This window comes from Lingula anatina, chromosome 6, assembly GCF_051362555.1.
Source record: "Lingula anatina isolate TDL-2025a chromosome 6, LinAna3.0, whole genome shotgun sequence".
NCBI classification, from domain to species: domain Eukaryota; kingdom Metazoa; phylum Brachiopoda; class Lingulata; order Lingulida; family Lingulidae; genus Lingula; species Lingula anatina.
The window spans coordinates 16,752,333-16,775,946 of NC_141772.1; the positions used below are offsets into that span (position 1 = coordinate 16,752,333).

The 23,614-nt window shown below is 36.8% G+C and overlaps 3 protein-coding genes and 1 long non-coding RNA gene across 11 annotated transcripts in view; 2 read left to right on the top strand and 2 right to left on the bottom strand.

Annotated features, from left to right (window-relative positions):
• The first annotated feature begins 1,067 nt into the window (after window positions 1-1,067).
• Window positions 1,068-5,209, top strand: LOC106181926 (uncharacterized). Of its 2 annotated transcripts, none has more exons than XM_013566478.2 (3): window positions 1,068-1,287; window positions 1,491-1,779; window positions 3,491-5,209. In XM_013566478.2, exons 2-3 carry the CDS (start codon window positions 1,632-1,634, stop codon window positions 4,423-4,425), a joined length of 1,083 nt encoding a protein of 360 aa, XP_013421932.2. In that variant the 5' UTR covers window positions 1,068-1,287; window positions 1,491-1,631; the 3' UTR covers window positions 4,426-5,209. The 2 variants fall into 2 exon arrangements, with proteins under 2 accessions (XP_013421932.2, XP_013421930.2); XM_013566476.2 differs by having other exon boundaries at window positions 1,068-1,280.
• Window positions 5,210-7,520: 2,311 nt separating this feature from the next.
• Window positions 7,521-15,007, top strand: LOC106181925 (uncharacterized). 5 transcript variants are annotated; one of them, XM_013566473.2, is made up of 3 exons: window positions 7,521-7,680; window positions 12,089-12,258; window positions 13,681-15,007. In XM_013566473.2, the coding sequence occupies exons 2-3, from the start codon at window positions 12,156-12,158 to the stop codon at window positions 14,646-14,648; spliced, it is 1,071 nt and encodes a 356-aa protein (XP_013421927.2). In that variant the 5' UTR covers window positions 7,521-7,680; window positions 12,089-12,155; the 3' UTR covers window positions 14,649-15,007. The 5 variants fall into 5 exon arrangements, with proteins under 5 accessions (XP_013421927.2, XP_013421928.2, XP_013421926.2 ...); XM_013566474.2 differs by lacking the exon at window positions 7,521-7,680 and adding an exon at window positions 7,731-8,085; XM_013566472.2 differs by lacking the exon at window positions 7,521-7,680 and adding an exon at window positions 8,836-9,163.
• Window positions 15,008-18,611: 3,604 nt separating this feature from the next.
• LOC106181928 (uncharacterized) lies at window positions 18,612-20,050 on the bottom strand. Of its 2 annotated transcripts, none has more exons than XR_001240249.2 (3): window positions 19,725-20,050; window positions 19,453-19,518; window positions 18,612-18,968 (listed from the first exon to the last, which is right to left on the bottom strand). It is a non-coding gene; the product is annotated as an uncharacterized LOC106181928 (long non-coding RNA). The 2 variants fall into 2 exon arrangements; XR_002886344.2 differs by having other exon boundaries at window positions 19,453-19,641.
• A 1,225-nt stretch (window positions 20,051-21,275) lies between these two features.
• The window catches only part of LOC106181929 (protocadherin-like wing polarity protein stan), a 68,412-nt gene continuing 66,073 nt past the window's right edge, over window positions 21,276-23,614 (bottom strand). For both annotated transcript variants that reach the window (XM_013566492.3, XM_013566490.3), the window contains exon 34: window positions 21,276-23,045. In XM_013566492.3, the coding sequence (XP_013421946.2) occupies window positions 23,027-23,045 (19 nt within the window). In that variant the 3' untranslated portion in view covers window positions 21,276-23,026. The remainder of the gene's footprint in view (window positions 23,046-23,614) is intronic.

A 23,614-nucleotide genomic window follows, 5' to 3' on the forward strand; every position in this document is an offset into this window, starting at 1 on the left:
AAAAAGAAAGACCGTAAAAGAAAATACGCGTTAAAGTCGATGTGTACTTCCTCTGCACTTTATTTAATGCATCATCATGAAATTCGCTAAATTCGGTGCAGACTTTTTTGGTGATAGATGAATGAAAGCGAAATTTAATTATCATGAAATTAAATTATAATTTTGCAATTAGACCTGCTTAATAATATAATACTGACTTATAGTATTATTTCCTCAATTTGCTTTTGACCTCATGTTTACACAGTATTTTTAGCTAGAATCTCAATTTAGTAGCAAAGGGCACCTTATTTTCAAGATTTTCAGGATTAATCAGTCGTGTAGTGTTTTCAAATTTTGACTATATTTGATATTTTCCTTTTCTTGATAATTCGATGTTGCAATTCATTCACATTAGCACGTTTTGTCGTATTATTTTACGGCTTGTGTTCGTTAAATAAAAATTAAAGTAACACGAGCAAAAAAAACTTATCTATTGATGGTAAACTTAACCTTTCATTAAAGAAACATTTCATGATTGTTTTTTTTTTTCGGGGGGGGGGGGTTAAAATTTTTCCGCGTTATAAGTCAGGATTTGTGCTCTTTGCTTGTGTGAGAAAAAATATTTTGTCTAAAATTTTTGTTTTATTCGTTAACATTCATTCAGAAATGATACATTCTCATGCTTTTCATCAATACAGCACGTCTAAATATATCAATCTGAAGATACCATCAATCATTGAACTTGTTACTAGATCAATAAAGCAAGTAAAGTTATTTATACTACTGAGCAACACCAGTCCTGAGACCTGCCAAATTACAGTTCATAATAAATTAATATGATACACCTCCCCCCCCCCCCCCCCCCCCATCATCCGCTCCCGCAACTACGTCGCGCTGTACTTGTCTACGTGCATTGTTGGTCACGCTAGAATACGTACAAGTCATTTTGAAGTGTAAATAGACAATAAATCATTCACTTTCTTTTCACATCTGCACATAATGTCATTTAATGTTTAAATGATGGTTTTTTAAAAAGAATTAAGTTCAAATTTATGTTTAATTCAAAGAACTAACATGAGCATGTGACTTATTTCCGGAGCAATTTAGGTAAATAGAAATCAAAAGAAGACATGTTGAGAATGATGCACGTGCACCATTTTAGTTTGATTGTATTCAGCGAGAGTCCATGGTGAAAGATGTAATGATGAGTAATGATGCTGCTTTAAGGGCAGATTCTGCTTGACAAAATCCGTGCTTGCGTTTTCGGTCAAGATTTATATAATCTCCAGATGGAATAGAAGGTAACAGGTACTGTGTCTTACCCTCTCTCTCTCTCTCTCTCTCTCTCTCTCAGCCAAAAGAGACGTTAAAGATAGATAAAAAACTTTTATTTTAAATTCAGGTTCTCAGATTATATAAATAATTACTCAATCAATCTCTACACTCAATCTCTACACGTGTTCGTGTTATAAGCTCCCCTCTTTACATAATTATTCCGATTCTCTTTTCAGGTGTTTTTATTGATTATTGTTGTTGGTATATACAGTTTGAGTTTTCCATGTACATGTGTATAGTGCCAGCTACCTTCCCCTCAGAGTAGACCGTGCAGGCATCGCACCAGATATATATATATATATATATACCGGTACTGGATGAAACAGAGACGTGCTGTGATGAGAGGTCGTCAGAGATGGGGTCAACTTCTCGTGCTGATGGTCACGGCGTTCGTCTGCTTTAACGTGTGGTTAACTCTGCGACTGAAGACCAACACCAGTCCAGCTGAAAGTAGTGACGTCATAGGTACAGTCTGGTCTGTTTTATAATTATGACTTGTGAGTTATGGATAATTATCATACCCAGAGTTTGAGGAATTACTGAACGAAACCAGCCATATCCTGACAGGATACAGACAAGTCACGGCTTAGCTAAGAATGCAGTTTATACCAAAATTAAATTTTATTTAAACGAATATTTGAAAAAAAAAGAAAAACTTTGTTAGAACTTGTTTGATAATGGTGTACAAAAAAAAAAAAAAAAAAAAAAAAAAAAAAAAAAAAAAAAAAAAAAAAAGGAGGGGGAATGAACATAATTTGTCGCCGGACATAGTCACCGACACTTATTTGAGTTTCTTTTATTTCACCAAATAGTATCCTACAGCAAATATTTGGAGTTCATTAATACATGTATATTAATAAATAGTATATTTTGTTCTTTCTCTTCACTTACCCCTAAATCATTGTGAATATAAGTCTGTGGACAGTGGGCAAAGTCGAGCAGAGTGTCCGATACTGTCAGTTGGTTATGCAAAATTTTCAGTTGCTGCATTTTCGTCCACCTCTCACATACCGACAGAACAATCTTTGCTTCACGGCACAATAATACAGTACCAGCAGAATTTTTTCGGGTCGATGGCGCAGTGGCTTTGCGTCTGAATACTAGAATTAGCCACTTGGGTTAGATGCCGACTCCCAATGAGACTATCGTTCTACGCAGATGGATTAAACTCAGCGGGAACTCTTGCTGAATGTGTTCAGATTAAACAATTAACACGCCCCCTCTTGTTTCCAAAGAACTCGCATTATTACCAGTGTTTCTGTATTCTACTCGACACATGTTAATCTGTTTATCTGATTGCATTAAGCGAGAGTCCCCGCAGAGTTGGATCGATATACGTAGAACAATATTTTCATTGGGAATGAGTCCTTAGACCCCGACTTTTGGTCTGGCGGGACAATGGTTGTTTGTAAGGAGTTCCGTCTTGACTTGGGTGTATGTTATTATATATATATATATATATATATATATATATATATATATATATATATATATAATTCTTTTGGGGGGGAGTATCAAAAGCAAAGGGGAGGGACGGGCATGTGACCCTATGATTGCCCCCCCTCCCACCCCATTGTGATTTAAAACAACTGAAAACACATTTTTGAGACATAAACCTACGGACGAATAATCTTCCGTTTATGTTACTTTCGGTGTACTTCAACGTCAACCCAGCTGGAAAACATTAGTTTTACAATTTTACACTTTTTTTTCATGGCGACGCCCGCAGGTACCATACCTTTCTGTCACCTACAGAGGTGTTCAGGGGCGGATCCAGGATTACTTGGGGGGGGGGGGGGGGTTCGGAACGGCAGGCCTCGGATGCAAAGACGACCATCGCCCCCTTGGAGTGGGGTTCGGGGCCTGTTCAAGGGCCCCGAAAAATTATTGGTGTTTTTGACAGCAAACAGTGCCTTTTGGTACGGTTTAGAACTATAAACTAGCTAATCAAAATTTTAAGAGGGGAATATTGGTGTGATATATTTTTCAGAAACCCAAGGGGGGGTCAGGACCCCCCTGACCCCCCCTCTAAATGATATTGTTTTTCTTATTATTATTTTCATCATTGCCGATGTTGTTGTTGTTGCTGCTTTTGTTGTTATTGTAATCATGACATCGATTATGTAGATAAATCATATTTTGCAACAAACAATATAATGATTTTTGTGTGTTTCAGTTATTAACGCAAGAGCTCGCCAAAGTGAAAGAAATACTAAAGACGTGCTGGGGCATTTCACGCCTGATGCTACTCCCTCAAAGCCACCAGTACCGCTTTTACCACAAACACAACTCAGTGACAATTACAACCTCACCATCGTTACTGCGTCCAACAAAAAATTTTACAAAGCATTGGTTAACTTTGTTGGGTCCGTGCACTTCTGGGAACCCTCCACAAATCTCGTTATTTATGACTTGGGTCTCCGAGAATCGCAACGAGAGTTCATCCAAACATGGTGCCGCACGGAACTCTTAAAATTCGATTTCAAATCGTTTCCGCCCCACTTTGCGACCGTGGATCAATTTGCTTGGAAACCGATCATAATCAGAGAGGCGGTCCGAAGATTTGGGGTCATCCTGTGGTCGGACGCAGGGAGCGATATTCGTGGCCCTCTCACCAAAATACGAGAATATCTCCACCTGGACAAATATTTCTTTGTGCAGGGTCAAGACACAGACATGGTAGAAACGTGCCACAAAATGATGTTCGATTACTTGCATCAAAACGTCACACGTTTCAAAGGAAAATATTCATATGCCGGGGGACTTCACGGCTGGGTAAAAGACAGCCGTGCTTTCAATGAAATCCTCCAGCCCTGGGTGACATGCGCAATGAATGTAGACTGCATATCCCCCAATGGCGCAAGTTTGTACGATCACCGGTTCGATCAGTCTGCCTTGTCTATCCTCGCCCATTCCTCTGGGCTGAATATCACGGCTCACACCGAGCTTCTGGCGGCCCACAGAAGTCAAGTTAATAAAGACAAGAGCGTGGAGAGCCCCATGGTAGTTCACACAGCCCGGGGAAGGAATAGAGACTATATGGAATTTTTATGTTATGACATTAGCAAGTGGGACAGAAAAAGGGAGGGTAGAGATATTAATTTTTATTGATTTTAATTGCATTTTAATGTATAAACATATAAGTGATTTTTTAGTGAACAGAAACTTGTATGAAGAGGAGCGCGCTTCTGCGGTAGAAATGATGTTGTAATGAGTAGGCCATTACAGTCTAGTAAAAAGAGAAACAAGCGCTTCTTCTCATCTGTCAAACTTTTACTGTTATCCTCCTAAAACGATACTCCACAAGATCCACACAATGGTAATTGTGCCCCGTTCACTGCTGTTTTGTTATTCGTTTCCATTACCTCCATACCTCGACCCCTTCACCTCAATCATATCAGCTCGACCTCCAGGTCATCCACCCTGGGAGTCACGGTACTCTCTGAGACAGCACGTCTGTTCTGGGATAGGGCACGTTCTCTGTCTGGCCTCCGAACTTCAGGGCGAGCATAGCCTATTCTCCTCCTACATGGTTATCGTCATTGATTTTTGCTTTTGTTTGATTGAACAGTTTTATAAAGTTAAGGATGCTATGAATTTTTACAGGAAAATTTCACGCAAAGATAGAGCTGGCGAGGAGAGCAACTCAAAACGGAAATATTCAGGCATGGGCCTAAGTTTCGGTGGAGGGGGGGGGGGGGTGCTATGCAATATAAGGAGATTTTCTTTGTTTTGGTCATTTTTCCTCCCCTGGGATGATACAGGGCCTTGCACTGATGTGTTTTCATTTATGTCTTCACGTGTTTTGTACATTACTGAACTATCTTTTTAACTCAATAGTGAATAACAATAAATGGGTAAATAAGACTATGAATAAACTATTATATACTAAGTAATACTAGAATTAGTTACCGAAATAATAATAGTCTACTTCCGTGAGGAGTGAAATAACCTGCTAGAGATTTGAAAGTCAAAAGAACCGTTTTGGTTATTATTTTCGACATGATCAGCCAGTGCAAGTTAAAGATAATTCGTGTGATATGCGCAAATTTTACAAATTGTTTAACAATCTTTCTAAAATATCTAGCGTTGAAAGGGATGGATGGAAGCTTGTACAAAATGGCGAGAATTATATATATTTCATTTCTGATATCCAGATTCCTTGCTGATGCAAACTCATGTTTTCATATTCACAAAATAATTTTTACTGAAGAAAATTAAAAATCATGAATTTGGCGTGTAAAAAGCATGACCGCACTTAACTCCAACTACTGAGAAAGTGGATGTTGTTTCACACTAACTAAGTGCGTGTGGATCTGCTTTTAACTTGATTTAAGTGTTTGTGTTTTGCGGTTTACATTAAACCGAACTGATACATAATTGGTGTGTGCAAGTTTTTCAAAAATAATTTTGCAGATTTGTGGTTCACTTTATGCAACCAGTTTGACGCGAAAAAAACATGAGTTGAACATAACGCATACTAAATACCTCTGTTGTTTTAATCTGATATCGCTTCATGTGCCTTAACGTGCTTGCCTCGAAGTGCACTTTTAACTGATATGCCCTTACTAATGTTACCTTTGTGCTTTTCAAAATAATTTCAAAGGCAATTTTAATGTAATAATTTTGACCTTGAGAGAACACAAACAAACCGTCCCTAATAAGTCTGTTTAGAAACTAAATAAGTGCTTGGCCTCAATGTTTGTTCCCATTCCTGTACACGCATACCAACGGGGTTATGTTTTTATCATTCCGACAAACAAGAAGAGATTAAAAGCTTAATTATAACAAATTAGGCAACTACGCTACAATTTTAGGTCCAGTATACTTTTTTGATACTAGCAAGCGCCGATGAGTAGGAAGTTTTAGGTAAATAAAGATAAAATAACCATACAACCTTTGAGTAGCCAGTTCTGTGCCTTTTTTCTTATTCAGAGCATTGGTCTAGGTCTTTTCTTAATGATTTCTGGTCTTATTCTGTTTTACCTTTTGTGTACTGAATTTTGACAGCATGACAATAAAATTAATCAGACTCCGCAAATCTTTATTTGTTATTTATCGTTTTTTTCACATATAGAAAGAGAGACAAAGAAACTGATAATCAACAATCAGGATGCAAAATAAATTGTGTTGTTTCAGCTGGAATGGTGCAACTGACAACAATTTTTAATAAAACCGTTCAACATAAGCAAAACGCTGACCTCCATGACTACCCCATATCCTCCTTCAAAGAAGGGGTCCACAGCACCATGTTTCATATTCGAAAATTGAGCCACCCTGTCAAGAATCCCCATAATGCAATGTTTTCCGTATGTGTAAAACTTACCCCAGACTTGGATATTTTGCCTGACGGTTTATGATAGTGACGAATGGCAATTATTTTTATTGGACCAATTGAAATAAAAAAAAATTGAACATGAAAACGCGTTATGTTTAGTGTAAGTGGCAAAGGAAAATTATGGCAGATAAAATAAATGGCTATCATCACTTATCATGACTTAGTTTACTTCACCACCCATCTTCTCAAGCCTAGTTACTCGGACAATGTGGAAGATTAAACATCCATAAAGTGACTTTGCAATTACTTCTTTTCTTATCGCTTTTAAAAGTTATAAAGCAAGAAAAAAGTTAAACTTCTTTAGATAAATGTGAATTACTGCCAAGATAAAAGCATTCCGGTTATAGGTTTATTATCCTCTTACATACAGTAAATGCTTATAAAATGAAAAAAAGTTTTCTCAAGTAGGGTGAGTATCGCCCTAATACAAAAGTAACCTTTGCTTGTCACGAACAGTTGAATGTAAAAATATTTTCAAAATCATTGAAAAAAGGCTTATAGTACTTATCCTATGCCAAGACAAAATATAGCATTATTTAACGGGACCTTGTTTTCAAGGCGTGCAACTATAGCTCAACAAAAACTTGTAAGTAGCGTAGCAGGGACCAATTACAAAATGATTTAAAAGTAGGTATTAACTTAAAGATCGAACAATGTATTTTAGTTTAACAAAACAATTTGTTATAAAATAATAAATCTCAGGGGTTGGGGTGATATAGCGCTAAATAAAGTTATCAAAGGGACCCTTATGCAAAAAGAATACTACAGACTATTGTACCTGCAACAGGTGTGCCGACCTAAGAATACCTTTGTCAATATTTTCCCTTTGTTCAGATTTTTTAACCGCGTTCGCTCAAGCGTCTTTTTAGTTATTATCGCAAAGAAGAAGGTTGTTCTAACCGCCATGTTATTTATCACATAAGGTGCTAGTACAATAACCCAAAGCCCATAAGTGAATAATAGGGCTTCTATCAGGAACGGTGAACTCCGATTTGGTCGTGTCGGATCTAGTAAAACATGAGTTCTTGGTAAGTTTCCGCATTTTGTTAGTCGTTAAACTGTAAAGGGGGCAGATAATTTTGGAGAAGAAAGTGTGTACACAAGATATCGATAAAATGGGGTTATTTACACATCAACAGGAAATGTAATGCAGTTGCACACTCCGGGACTATGGTTTATTTGTAAGGAAGTACCGTCTTGACTTGGATATACTGGATATAACTACACCAAATCTACGAAGTTCGAATAGCCCGGTTGCTTATTACTGATCGAAGATGGGACAACTCAAGAGGCGTGGTCCGTGTGTCCTAGACTGGTTCAAGGCCCAGATGATTTTGTGCTTATACACAGAATATGCACAGACACCAGCTTGGCTTCCTTTATAAGTGCATGACTTATGGTCTGAAATGAATTTCACAAAGGGTTAAATGAAGGTATGGAACATGCACATTTCGCAGCGCAAATCACCTGTATTAGATGACCCAGTTTGCGGAATTTAACTACATTACACAGACTAATGATAGCAATACATATAGCAATGTTCACCCACGACAATCGAGTAAAATTTACTGTTTTGCCGTGAAAATACATTTAAATATAAATCAAGAATTAGATGATTAAATAATCGTGTAACAAGACAATGGCGGGTCCTGGAGAAAACTGCGTACATACCTTTATCCCCCTCCTCTCCAGTCCCTTCCTTCTCTAGCAGACTACGTACGTCTCCCCCCTCTCCCCCCTCCCCCCCCCCCCCCCACCAAAAAAAAGTACTTATAATAAAGAAAAAGAATAAGCAGGATAGCGAGCGAAAGGAGACAAAACCAAGTAGGTTTTCCATCCCTGTGCCATACACATTATGGTAAAATTGTTTTCTGCTTTATTGTTTTATACATGTTTAAATCCTTGTGCGCCATCCTTGGCAATGTCCTGGATAAACCAGTGTGCAGGCCCGTAGCCAGCAATTTCAAAAGGGGGGTTCTTTTTCTGAAAAAGTGGACCTTTTCCCATAAAAACATAATATACCTAGTTCAATTTTTACCCAGAGTGGACCTTTTCCCAGCAAAAGGGGCTACGGGCCTGAGTGTGTGTGTGTGTGTGTGCGTGTGTGTGTGTGTGTGTGTGAGAGAGAGAGAGAGAGAGAGAGAGAGAGAGAGAGAGAGAGAGGGAAAAAATAAACAGATATTTATTCGTGAAACACGAGGGCCACAGTTAATTACGAACACTGGTTACGGGGAAACGTAATCACGCGGCAAATATGCCAATCACACCGCCCAGCATTGTCACTTTGATGACGGCACAATCTTCATGTTTGTCTCTCTGAATACACGCCGTGTGTACAGGGGAACACTAATCGACTTACATTCACGTGTTACTAATGCTCGCTTGCGTGGGAGCCTCACCGCAAACATACAGGTAACATTTAGGGTAACAGTTTCTGAGAAGTGTCATTTTTCAAGTTAGACTCGCCTCCATGACGGCGTTGAATCAGATCAAGCTACTATTTTTCTCAAGGTGAATGCTTCGACTTTTCTTGTCGCTATTCGACCCCACATGATACACGTTTGTTTAGAGGCAGCGTTCACCTGTAGAGGCAAATTCCCCAATTTTCAGTATTGCTACACATTCTACTTGTACTGTCATTTTGGAGCTTCATTCCGCTCGATGAACACGTATTTTCAAACAGTCCGTTGATGCATGTAACTAACAAATACTGGACTAGGATAGGCTACTATTGAGCTGTAGGTCTACGGTTAATTTTATGGTTAGAGTTTCGTTTCTTAGTAATGTCCTTTGGGTTGAACCGGTTGGATTCTTTGCCTAAACGCGTTATTTTTCATCTTTTGAAAAGAAGCCGGATATGGAATTTAACCCAGATAATTTAGATTTATCTTTTATCAGTTTGTAAAATTTCAAGCGTATAGGCTATATCTCCAAGGGCAAGTAGGCCTAATTTTTTTGTATATTGACCTTATCTAGAAATCCTTTCGTTGTAAATCATGTAACAGTGACTTTTGACATATTAGTTACCTTAAAATGTTAGCGTAGAAAGATTTATAGCCTCTACCATAACGTTAGTGCAGACATTTTCACTGTACTTTTCTTCGTTTTTCTTTTTTGTGCTAAACCTCCTATATCAGTGGTGCACTGCTCCTTATATAAAATCCACTGGCTTACTGCAGATTCAGCAAAAAAAAAAAATAATAATAATAATAATTATTATTATAAATGAAAATAAATAAATAAATAAATAGATAAAATAAAATAAAATAAAAGACTTATTACGACCAAAATATTGTGTTATGATCTAATTGAATGCAATCGAATTTTCAAAAATTATCTACTTTTAAAAACTACATGCAACGCTTCATTTGTTTATATTTTGATCGCTAGATGTCCGATATCGATATTCCAAGACAAAATGTTAATGCTAAGTTACAATGAGATTGGATTTTAATTCTGTAACGGTTCCTCATGATACATTTCATTACTCGGGAAAATTAACCTGTGTTATATTTTGCTTCATTTTGACGTCAATAGCGATGTTGATGATTGTTTCGTGTCTTGGATCAAGTGATACTGATCTCTTTTTGTGGAAGAGTTCCCCGCGCGCGTGAGTTCATACCACTTTACGTCAAACTTAGAATATGGATTTTTTCGTGAAACACCTTTGGTCGACTAAATTTCAACAGGGTTTGGTTACACCCCTTCCTATTTTAAGAAGCTGAAAAACACTTTTGTTATAATGGAGGCCAAAAGATAAACCTTTTAAACGGGAGTAGGAGGGTCCGCTTTTTTCTTTTTATATATATATATATATATATATATATATATATATATATATATATATATATATATATATATATATATTTTTTTTTTTTTTTTTTTTTTAAGAAGACAGCTGGACAGTAGGCCTATTTTGAACTCTGTGCTGGCCACCACACCTCAGTAAGTAATAGAGAGGGTACTTCTGCAGTTAAATATTATTAGGAAGGCATGAAGTTTATGTAAAAGAATGTTAAAATTAGAAAATGGATTGCCAAGTTAATTTCTTTGAGCATCGGAGAGATAGCTCAAAATCGCATCACAAATTGATTTAGAAAAAAAGGATGGATATTACAGAGTTGTACGGTGTGTGTGTGTGTGTGTCTTTGCTGTAAAAATACCGGAGAGTAGTATATAATAGTAACATTATCAAACAGGAAATCAATATATACCACTGATGCAGTACATCCTTGGTGTCTGTAATGGGTCCATGTTTCTCACTGTCGTGTGGTAATTAATTATTCTTGGTACCTTTACAATACCCCCCGCCCCTCAATCGAAAAATCGAGATCAAATATGAGATGACTCCCAATAACAAATCTCGTGTCAGTAGTTTCGATTTTATCTTATTCCCTATTGAAGCCTCATGTATAACTCATGAGCTGCGTCCCTGGCTCGCAGGGAACACTGCACAGTCAACACGCAAAGCTTTTTCAGTCGATGTCATTTTCCTTGAATGATCGACGTATCAATTGAGCTGGCGCTTTGGTGATCTCTTCAGCAACTTTCAGAGAATAGGACTTAGTTAAAAGGCGTTTCCTTGCTTTAATAAGACGTAAGTGATAGCAACTAAGTGGCATTTTACTAGTTTTGTATCGTTATTGCCTGATGTTTACGGATCTACCATTGAAATGTATGATTTTCAAGAGTAGGATAAATCATAGAGTAGGATTTCGGATTTGCTTTACTAATGTAAACACGAGAAAGAGTCCTTTTTTCAAATGCATGTAAAAAATATTTGTTTGACATTATGAAATATGTGGGATTTGGAGGAGACAGTTCTAAATTATTTTCTCATACAAAAACGCTCTGCCTTTGTCCATTGATAATTTCAGCTAAAATTAGCATCCACGTAGAGTTTTTCAGGAACAAGCGTAATTGAAATGTTACAATTGCTTACGTTAACTCATATCCGATGTGAAAATATAACAAGGAATCGACCTATTTGTCGTGTTGTAGTTAATTAAAACGGTAAATTGCAGACGAGCGACTATTTTGGGCTTCATTGATATTGGTTTCTTGATGATGGTTGGGGGAACCTAGTTTTTATTCCTTCCTTCAGCGTTCATTTTGACAGAATCACCAAGTGACAGAGTGCATCACCTTGATATGCACAGTCACAGCTGTTTTTACATATTCTGACTGTTAACATGACGTAACAGAAACGGAATTATATAAGGAAGCAATTTAAGAGAAAGCGTTAGCGTTGCTTTGCCCAAGCTATGTTTATGCAGACAAGGCGTGCATAATTCATTATACAACAAACATTGAGAGACATCTGTGTATTGTTCTTATATAGTGAGATAAAAAGACAACAAAAAAGTTTTTTCCCAGTTGAGTTTTCATAATTTGCTTGTCTATGAATTCAGATTTGAATCTGTTCGCCTCTTCCAGATTTGTGTCAGATTTGTGAGATCACGCAGGGAGGGTGTGCCGGCCTTGAGGTGGCTGCCGTGTGACGATGAGACGCCGGTGGTGCAGAGTAGCTACGACGTACCTCGTGGTTTTTGTGGGGTTCAACCTTCTAATCCTGTGGAGTGTCACCTCTCCGTATAACCCGGAAGGTGAGGCTATTATTATTATTATTATTATTATTATTATTATTATTATTATTATTATTATTATTATTAAAGATACATGAATAAAAGGATCGACGTTAGCTGAATGAATCTCGTTAGCGGTTTTTATGCACATCTATTTTCGGCATTCCTCTCAATGGTGGTGTACTGCTTTTTTAGCCAACTCATGACGTACAGTGTCCTTTTTATCAGTTTTGAAATGATAATTATTTAGAAAAGGAAAAGGAAAACACTGTTTCGAGGACTTTAACTGGATTTCACTCAGAACTGCCTACGGCATTCGGATGGAACCAAACGGAATCGAACTAAAATGTATTTTGTGATATGACTTCGCTGTCACTTCCCGTGCCAACTTTTTAGACCCTTTGATCCCAGGAGAACGCGAAGATCTCAGGAAAACGTATGGATCTGTGCAGCTATCGATCTCGCTGTTAAGACAAAGGCTTTCACTATCACATTTTCCCCATTTTAATTTTATGAAAATGTTGATAGTGGTAGATTGATCCTATAAAGTAAACTTGACTCAACAATTACGCCATGGCCCTAATCAATGCGGTCTCTTTCGTCTAAAACGATCAGTTTGTTTAAAAGCTATTCTTGTGTTTTGTCCATTTTGTGTCATAAGCAACGTTTTTTACTCGTGAATATCTTCTAAATTTTTGCTCTCTCTCTCTCTCTCACACACACACACACACACGCACACACACACACACACACACACACACAGGGGCGGGAGAGGCATGGTTGAAGTTGATCTCGGGAGAATATCACGTTCTTGCTGGTCTTGGACCTCGTAATGATTGTACAGGCCATATATTTGGCCAGATGATAAGGCAGAGAGTGTTATGGCGTTCAAAAATCTCTACAATAGTATTTGTAACGCAGTACGTATATTTTGTCAGTTCACAAGAAATTCCGTATGACGTATGTGGCATATGCAGCGATCGCCATCCCAGCAACATTTCATCTGGGAAAATTTGCCTTTCATTAGAGTGCATTGTAAATGGTGATTGAAGAAGCCAGAAATAAAACCTTAGTTTCAGCTGTTTTTTTTTCAGTTGAGCTCTCATAATTTGCTTGTTTTTCCGTTTTGGACCGTGTTTTCATCTCAGACCAACGCCTTGGCTCCAGAAAAAAATTTTTTTTCAAACTAGTTCTCGTCATTTATTCATTTATTTTGGCAGTGCGTTTTGGCTTGAGGGTTGTGGAATAACCGATAATTGGAATTGACTTTACAAATGAATTATGAATAAAGAGAGTCGGGTCTGTGACGTTTTAACTACTCGTGTAGATAGAGGTAACTTCACTTGGAAGATATTCATTTTATTTTTTATAACTTTTCTTTTCTTGTTACAAATAAAAGACAAACATATCTTGACATTAACATTTTAACATTTCCCTTTTCAGTACAAATGCGGCGAATGCGGAAACTGTCCTTAATTTCAGACACAGAATTAGTGCGTGAGTCGCCAAACCAATTATCTGTTCAGTCGCCGTCTATTCCACCCCGAGATGGAGCTAGAATACAAGACAAGGCGATCTCAACAAAGAAAACGATAACGACGACAGAAATATTTAACGCTGATGTTCAAAATATGAATTTCACTCTTGTCACAGGCAGTGACAATGTTTACTTTGATGGACTCGTTAATCTAGTGGGCTCTGTCCACTATTGGGAATCTCGTAGGAATATTGTTGTGTACAATTTGGGATTATCTGAAACACAGATTCAGAGAGTTAAGAGCTGGTGCCGAACGAAGTTAGTGAACTTTCATTTAGACTCGCCTCGATACCCAGAACATGTGTCGTATTTGAAAAAATTTGCGTGGAAATCGGTGGTGCTGAAAGACGCCGTGGACAGATTTGGAAAAATCTTGTGGATCGACGCAGGATGTGATGTCAGAGGACCTATGTCAAAAATAGACGACTATCTGAAACAAGATGGACATTTCTTCGTTCAGGGACAAGACGTGGATATGACTCGTCTAACTCATTTCAATATGTTCCGATATTTCAATGAAACAATGTCAAAGTTTAAAGGGAAGTATTCATTTGCCGGCGGTATAAGTGGATGGGTGAAAGGCAGTAAAGCATATCGCAGGATTCTGCCGCGCTGGATCCAGTGTTCCATGGACGTGACGTGCATATCGCCACTAGGGGCGGGGCTCGCCAATCACCGGTATGACCAGTCGGCCCTTTCCGTCATAGCTTATACTTCGGGTGTGAACATCACGGCTCACACGGAGCTTTTGGCTGCGACGCGATCTCAGTTGCACCCAGATGCCAAGAAACCGAGCCCTCAAGTAATATACACAGCTAGGCGTGGCAGTTCAGACTACGCAGCATATGTGTGTGAAAGGGATGGTGCATCATAGAAGTTTAACTGCTGAAGGCGCGTTCAAACCTGTTCGGGTCTTCGATGACGTCAGCAAACGTTAATCGCTTCTCCAGTGAGACAAGAGCTTTAACCACACTTGTTAAGTTAAGGGGTTGTGACTCGTTACGTCTCGAAAGAAAGTTGCTATGTGCAAAGAGCGGTCTAGTGCGAGCTCCCACTAGGGATGCTCTGTTACTGACTGATAAATGTATCGCGTCGCATGGTGATGCCATCAAAAACCTCATTAGTTTAATTCATAACCTGCGTCTAAACACATGGCCAGCGTTAAGGAATACGAGAAAAACGCTCGACAAATTATTTACACAGTCGATATTGTTAATAAATTTTACAAATGAATCGACGTGGTATGGTGCAATCTTTTTTTTTTTTTTTTTGCTGTTGGTTGTTTTTGTTTTGTTTATAAATCTCTATTTGTTTGAATAAAGAGGTGCATATGAATCAGACATGGTCAGTTTGCCAAAATGTATTATATAATTTCCGAAGGCTATACGGACAAAAATAAAATAAGATTTTTAAAAAAGTCGGGAACAGGAAATTAGCTTTCGAATGTATCCATCAGAACTCGGCGTGACCTTTCTATTCATTGTTATTGCCAGTTCTTAGAAGATACTTCATTTCAATAACCTTGATATCCATGTTGTTGCGCTGTATAGAAATTACAGCTCAAAATTACGACGCAGGTCTTTGTGTCTCTTTTTACTTTAGAAAGTATATTTGCTGCTAAGCCTTTGGAACAGCATCCAACAAATCCATTTATTTATGTTGAAAGTTAATAAAAAGGGTGACAAAAACATGAAATTCGGCACTTTTCTTATCAGTTTTTATTCAGTTCAACATACATAGTCACTGAACCTTGATGGAGCAATAATATTGGAATTGTTTTTTATGTAGCTAATCGATAAAATCATTAATTTATTGATATTCGGTTGATATTGTTTGCAATATATTCAACGGGGTTCGAATGCTTGGGTGCTTAGAAGTTGTTAAAATGCTTTATAAAAAGGACGGTAAGAATTTCTATTTGGTTCATATAAGCAGAAAGTCTACCAGAGGAAGGTGGGTGGGGACAGTTAGGGGAATAGGTATCGCGCTTGCCTTACAGTTGGGAGGTTGCTGCTTCGAATTCTGGTGCTCCTGGGTCCCAGCCATTTACCTTTTGCAAAAATTTTCCAAATGAATAGTTGCATCCACTACAAGACGATCCTCCAAACAATTCTAGTATCCTCGAGTCTGTAGCTCAGTCGGTAAGACGACAAACTAGATGACGGAAGGGCAGAAGTTCGAAGCGAGCTGATGAAGGATTTCCAAAAAATTATAGAATAAGATTTATTTTATTGCTTTCCAAGTAAATTGAGGTAAAATAAATACAACAAACACACTTCCACAAAAATATGATAAACTTACCCTTGCATTATTTTTTAAATAGCAATTTCCATAAAAACATCGAATTTGGAATAGCAAGTGCAATAATTACAGTACAATAATGATAGAAAGGCCAGCATACGTAAATTAAACATGTCGAATGTTCTTTGCAATTCGAAATTTGTTGCTGAAACGACTGATTCAACTGTTAAATTATGAAAAGAAAACAAAGGGATACCACAACGCAAATAATACTTAGTAAAATATAAAATGACCACATCATACTGATGCCTGCCGACAAAGCCAAAAAAAAAGACTCAAAATGATTCATTTTGTAAGATTCATGGTCGTTTTGCTCATCGATGAATCTAGCAAGATATTCATAGATTCGTGTTTCTCACAGTAAATTCTAAAATATCTGATGTCACCTTTTTGGAGTGAAAATAAATTTTCAACCCCGTGGAACAGTAACAACATGAAGACAGCCAGTTTAAAAATTTAGCCAATTATTTAAAAAATAGACAAACAAAATAGAAAAGTATACGCAAATAGCAATAATAATAATAATAATAATAATAATAATAATAATAATAATAATAATAATAACTAAATACATTCGTCCAGAAAATACCAATAAACTCAACTCTGGTCTATGGTGTTTAGTGACTGAGTCACGCCAGTACAAATAAACCAAAAGAACTGCAGGCCAGTCATCCAAACCATGTCTTTTTACCTCAACGACCCTTGACTCCGACCCTAAAACTGAACTGGGAAAGTTCTGGTCACATAACCAACCTTTAATATAAAGCCGTTCTATAAAATGTGGTCAAACATCCGTCTTGGACACATCCAACAAGTCACAAAGGTATAATATTATATTTTGGATTGAGTAACGAATTTTCATGTTTGTTTAGGAAACAAAAAAGTGCCAAAAATTAATGTAAAAATTTAAAGATATTTTGTTAAATTTGGAAGTAACTGGTCAAACGGTAGGAATTTTAATATATAAGGGTTCCAAATAAACGTTAATCCATTTTTGAACATTCTGTTAATGCATTTCTTTAACATTTTCGTATAAAATTTTTTTCATAGTTATTTAAACAAAATTGACAAAAGTCCTAAAATGTGAGGAGTTATTATAAATGCTAGTCCTAGATAAACCTATTAATTATGCGCAGCATAGGCTGCCTTACTGCAATAACAAATACATATCAATTTAGGGGAGAATCTCTGTACCTCATTTTAGTTTGATTTTTGTAATACACAAAAAATTTGGCCCCCACCCCTCCTCAGCAAAAAATAAATAAAGAAAGGAAGAAATAAAATAAAAAATAATGAAAATAAAATTAATTAATTAATAAAATATGGGTCTGAGACACGCAATATCAAAACACCGTGACCATAGGAAGTTTATTCTTAACATATACTGCAATTGCATATTCACACTAATTTCAGTGCGTGCGGGCAATACTGCAATAACGTGGGCGCATTTTATTAGTTTCATAATGCTGTAATTTCTGAAGTGTTATTACTTAGATTACAGTGTTTTCAAGTTATTGTAGCCTAATCCCTTGCATCTTGTGTTCTTCTTCAACTAAACACACAATAGCTATATCTCGAAAAAGTTTCCTGCATGCATTTCGCTGAATGGAGTTGGGCAAACTTTCTTTCATTCCAAAGTTTTAATACACCCAAATAAAAATTTGAATATCCCTACCTCAGAGCTAAGTGTCTAGTTGGAAATTTGCTCAAACAGAAAGCTAGTCCTACGCACTGTGCTAGCGCAATACTCTACCTGAACAGTACATAATAATACATTTATAATGATCACTTTTTATTTTCGCTCTCTTACATCATTTAAGCAAGTCACTTTTTTGGAATAAGATAATTCCTTTAAAGAAGAGTGGCAAAATTCTTGTGGAGAATTGACGTATAACCACACTAGAAAAGCACTCCGAGAGCGCAGACTTCCGCCAAGGCAGCAATTTTGATTATTATTGATTATTGATCCGGATCACCACCAAAAACTATTCATCTCTTCCTTGGCCCACTTCTGACAGTTCCTGAATATTTCATCAAAATCGGTCCATAACTTTTTGAGTTATGTTGATGACAGACAAACAGAAAAACAAACAGGGGTGAAAACATAACCTCCTTGGCGGAGGTAATAAAAAACTCCTAGGCGGCTAGAGAGTAGTATTAAACCAAAGACAGGCAGGGTTGACGCTTAGTATGGATGGGCACATTTCTTTCTTTTTTCTTACTCTATTCAAAAAGCTCGTTACGTCCGACTTTTCATTCATTTCACGTTTTGATGCAGAGTTATACAACCCAAGCAAGCATGCTGCTCCATATTAAATGTCAACCATGCGAACTGAACATCAGACAAACTTCGACGAAAAGGCTATTCTCGGGGGAACCTGCGAAGCAAACGGTTTTACCACCGTCTTCCCACGATTATAGTTTTGCCGCTGTTACTACACGTGTAACGTATTTCCGCAGCATTCCTTTTCACGCTATAGAAGCTGCCTTTATGATTTTTCATTTGCACGTAAGAGAAAGCGCGTTTGAAAGAGTTGAGAATTGATTGGTTTTTAATTAATTATATGAATTACAAAGAACGTGATAAGGATGCTATACTGTAAGTTTTAAATGACATTAAATGGAGATAGTTAGCTTTCAACTGTTCGTTCAGGAGTTTGCGAATTTGCATAACTGATATTCTAAATAAAAGTCAAAATCTATCAACTGTTAACGTGCTGTAATGACTTTTAATCGGGTTGCGGGGAAAATAATTAGACGTGCGGAACAACGGCATTGCTCACAATCGCGTGCGATACTCAGGCGGGCCCGATCTTGAAGTGGATGCAGACGACGCCGAACATAAGTCTGATGTCTTTGACGGAGGATGCATCCAATGCCATCGTAAGGGTCACTGAAATAAAAGAAAAAATTACTTTCACAAAGTTATGCCTTGGAATTTAATATAATCATTCCAGCAACCCCTTACGGTATATATGCATTTTATAGGGGTTATAACAAAGCATTATTCGTTATTCAATTATGCGACATAATATACATTGAACCAACACGTTCTATATATATATATGCAATCATGCACTTTACAACAAAATCAGTTGTACTCCTTTCATAACTCGTGCACTGAATGAGAATTACAGAAGGATAGGCGCTCCGATCACGCAGATATTCATGGAAGTGAAATCCTATATATGAAGGCGTTTGACGGAACAGTCTGTTTACGAATGTTTACATGATTTCGTACATGGAAAAAAGCACGAAATAATTGTTGTCAGTTTTAGTTTAATTAAAAAGTGCATTTTTGATTCTAGGAAAAAAAAAACAATTCGCTGTCGTCAACAATAAAAAGGGTACTCGTGAAGAGCTGCCAATGAAGTTACCTGTCGAGTTGTCTAAGACAGAAACGGCTTCCCGACGTTCAGACAGCAGGTAGAAGCTCCATACGTCTTTATTATTGGCGTATGCGTTTCGTATGAAATATCAAACGCAAAGGAACACATTTTACTCATTTTGGGCTTTCATGTGAAAGTAGCGTTCACATCGGTACATTATCTCCATTGCCATTATCCCTAAAATGAGAAATGCACCAACATGGGGCAAATATTGTTAACACGACATGAGCAATATCTTAAATCATCTATACAGTACTTACAACAGATCGCTGCCATTTTTAGTGCAGTTCTTTTAGAATGCATGTGGTCATTGAAAGAATATAACACGAGGCTTCTTCCTCCTCCATCCATGGCTGACCATGCCGTTTCTGAACACATCTCACCAAAATGCCCACCCGATTTACATAACGATGTACATTTTACCCACCCTCCGTACGAAAGCCTCGATTGAAATATAAGTCTTTGTGATGTGTTAAGGCACAGTGAGCTCCTAGGCGATTCGAGTTTGCTGGAAAATCACATTTTATCAGTCACTTTGTTTGATATCAAATAACTAAGCTTAGAAATCAGATTTCACAGGACGAATGAATGAAACGAATAAAATTGCTGGCGTGGCATTGTGTTAGAGAAGACAAGTTGTGACAAATTATGACATGTGAAATTTATCGTTACTTAGTTGTGCTCAAATACCATCTTGCAAAGTAGAAGAAATTAAATATCATGTTTTTTTAAACTTTAAGGACTATATATCGGATAAAAACATATTAAGAACTTTAATATGTAACTTTTCAAAAACAAGCAACTATAAATGCACGATATTTAACTTAATAGCACTTAACGGTATTGCCTTTGGCGCAGAAAAGTTTAATCTAAATAGCTTTTAGTAATAGTCCTGTGAAATTCAATGCAAAAATGCATATCCAAACAAGCATTACCGGATTGATAGCTGTGAAGTGTTCTGGATGATGACAATTTAAAGACTGTTGCAGCATCATTTCAGTTGATAATCACGCAAATCCCCTTACCATAACAGATATCCTATCCGGGATTTTTCCACCACATCGATTTTTTTCTCGGAAAAAAAAGCAGCACAGCTATCAATGCACTTATATTTGATTTTTTATATCAATCCAATGTAATGATTTAGTTTTAAATGTCTGACAAGATGATAAGACTTTCATGTCCTTCCGTACATCAGTAGGAAATGTCGACATGGTACTGCTATGAAGGGTTTTATCGTTTTTAAAATATGAATAAGGAAAGATGCGGGATATGTATTTTGAGGAAATACGATTTTTGGACAATTTTAAATGCGCCTATTATTCTATAAGGTCTCATAAGAATATATTCAACAATGCCTTTATTCATAGAGAATCTTGCTATTGTTCTCGATTCAAAGTTTTATCCGAAGTAGCATCACTGTGGCTTTTCCAGTGGAGGAAATGTACGGTAGTGGCAGTCTCAATGAATTCAATGAAATTTCTTTCAGAAGTCTGTTAAGGTAAATTCCTTAAAGAGGTCAAGGTACGCTTCATTATAGAAAAGTGACCGAGAGCATTACGCGGTAGAGCAGTGGAAGACCGCTTTTCTGAGATGGGGATTAAAGTTGCTTCATTCTAGCATTGCGTTTTTGAACTATGATTTTGCAATTGGTCACCGACGAGATGTTATACGGGCTACAGAGTAAAAATTCGCCAAGAAAACCGTACACAACTTAATCGCACGACACGCGGGGTAAAATGTTACCAGTCTAAATATTGTCGTTTCCAGTGGCCTAAGCCACAGTGTAGGGAACACGATTCAAGAACAAGTTTTCTTAATTTTTTAGACAATTTATTTAGCATTTTATCAGTTGTGATCTTTTACTAGAAAACAATTGTTAGCACACATTCAAAAGCTCTTCAACACCAAAAGCTTCACTGTTATTAACAAAACTCTATGCTTTGTATCACAGACAATGTGGTACAACTACTACTCAAGCACGTGCTGGTGGCACAACTAATTGTCCTGAAGATGGCGCCACCATAAAATGAGACTGCCAAATATAGGTGACATTAATATGCACAACAAAACTACTGTGTATGTGACTTCTTAGAAAGAGCCGACACCTGAATATTTACTGTAAGAGTAATTCTTGGAAGGAAATAGGGTGTGATATGACAACAAATGTTCCAATGTAAACAAAATACCTAAAAAACTGACCCTAATACTGAAATATCATTCAGCATTTTAAATGTACTGATCATTTTTCATCCCCTATCTTGGACCCATTATAAAATACTAAAATGCGGATCCATACATCATACAAGCAAGGATGTAACTGAGTCAGAATAATGTACTAAAATCAAGGACACCCCTCACATCCCTGACAATCTATCAAAACTGATGACAAACCAAAATATTCCTTTAGAAGGATATCATCCAATAACCTGTTTGTCATAGACAAAAAATATATTAAAAACAGAGATGTGTGCACATTCAGCAGCAATGTTAATATTCTTAAGAAGAGATCAATTTCAGGTTCCAATAAAACTCTACTTTAAGTGCTAATAATATAAACTAAAAATATCTGTTAACCTTTAGGTTGAAACTGGGGGCAAAATGATCTTTGCAATAAATGCAATAAAACTACACAATATTCTGTTAACCCAATTTTGAGTCATATTCATTTATCTTACAAGGATTCTTTAAAAAAAATTAAAGCAATGACTTAAATTTCCATTGTCACAAGAGATATAAAAAAACCTACTTTAAAACATTACACAAGCGTAAAAATTATGAATCCCCTAAGAAGTAAAACATTTACAAAATTACCAATCAGCACTAATTCAATAATATAATTGTGAAAATGTGCTAGTGATTTTTTCCACACTCTGCCTTTGCAGCGTAAAGCATTTCATTCAAAATTCACAGAGTCCAATCACAACCATTTACAACATATACAGATACATTAACGAGGGCCTTGAAAGTTGCTGACATTATAAACATCTATGCAAATAAAATTTGCACTTACAAATATCTTTTTACAAAATATACAAAATGTCACCATAGCAACATACTTCATATTTCCATGTCAAATTGCAAAACACTATATGACCTATGCTCTTTTTTCAAACAACATTGCTGGTTCCTTTAGATTCAAGTCTATTCCAGTACAAAAGGCACTCCAAGGATATAATACTTGAACTAAAAGTCTGATTATCTTAAGCTGGAAAGTATTTTTCTGTTTTGTAGATTTTAAGAAAAAAAAAACAAATGATAAAAAAAGTTACTTAAAAGAGAAAAAAATAAAACGTTATATTGTTTTCCCTAATAAACTGCACCTCATATGCACCGCAATGAAATGGCAAGCATTTTTCAAATTCTCTGCATAAAAAAATGCCATGTCTAAATGGCAGAAATAAATGCAATCAGAAAATACAGCCATGAGACATGACTTCATAAATAACATTTACATTCACAGAATATTTACACATGCTACAAATACATCTTCAACACTAAGTCACATGGTCCTATAAGGCAGATTCTGATTGGATCGTCTTGGTGACCTTGACCTTGAATGTCATACTTCTGTTTCATGACTGAAATACATAGAAAAAAATATAGGATTAAAAATATACTTAATAAAAACATCCAAGTTAAGTAAAGAAAAATCTCCAAATGACAAAGATTCTGCTAACAAGTATTTTTTCGAAAAACACTCCTCCAAATTTTTTTCTGATACCTAGATGCAGTAGGGCTCCAATATCCATTGTACTTAACAAGAGAGTCAAAGGAAAAAATCAAGAATGATTTTCCTTCTCCATCTAAATATCTGACACTTAAGGGCGTAGAACAAAAGACTCGGCCGTGCTGTATTCGACATACAAGCACGTCATGTACGAGTGCGTTCCACGGTCTGTTGCACTACTAGTGTAGTAGCCAATCAGAGGCCGTGGTTTAAGCCAGATACAACACTCGTCGCCGAGCTGTACATGAAAATTACTCGTGTATTGTCTCGCCTGCGGCTTGCCAATACACTCGTAATATTTCACGTACAGCTCGGCGACTCATATTGTATCTATCACATAAAAAAGGGAGGTGGAAGGACATGCTCTGTTCACTCCTGCTCCATTAGTTTTCTAGCTTTCAAACTCTTTTCCCCTTTCTC

Coding starts and splice junctions, on each gene's coding strand:
- LOC106181925 (XM_013566473.2), top strand. CDS start 12,156: ATGAGACGCCGGTGGTGCAGAGTAGCTACGACGTACCTCGTGGTTTTT. Junction 12,259..13,680: donor CTCTCCGTATAACCCGGAAG/GTGAGGCTATTA, acceptor TTCCCTTTTCAG/TACAAATGCGGCGAATGCGG.
- LOC106181926 (XM_013566478.2), top strand. CDS start 1,632: ATGAAACAGAGACGTGCTGTGATGAGAGGTCGTCAGAGATGGGGTCAA. Junction 1,780..3,490: donor TGAAAGTAGTGACGTCATAG/GTACAGTCTGGT, acceptor TGTGTGTTTCAG/TTATTAACGCAAGAGCTCGC.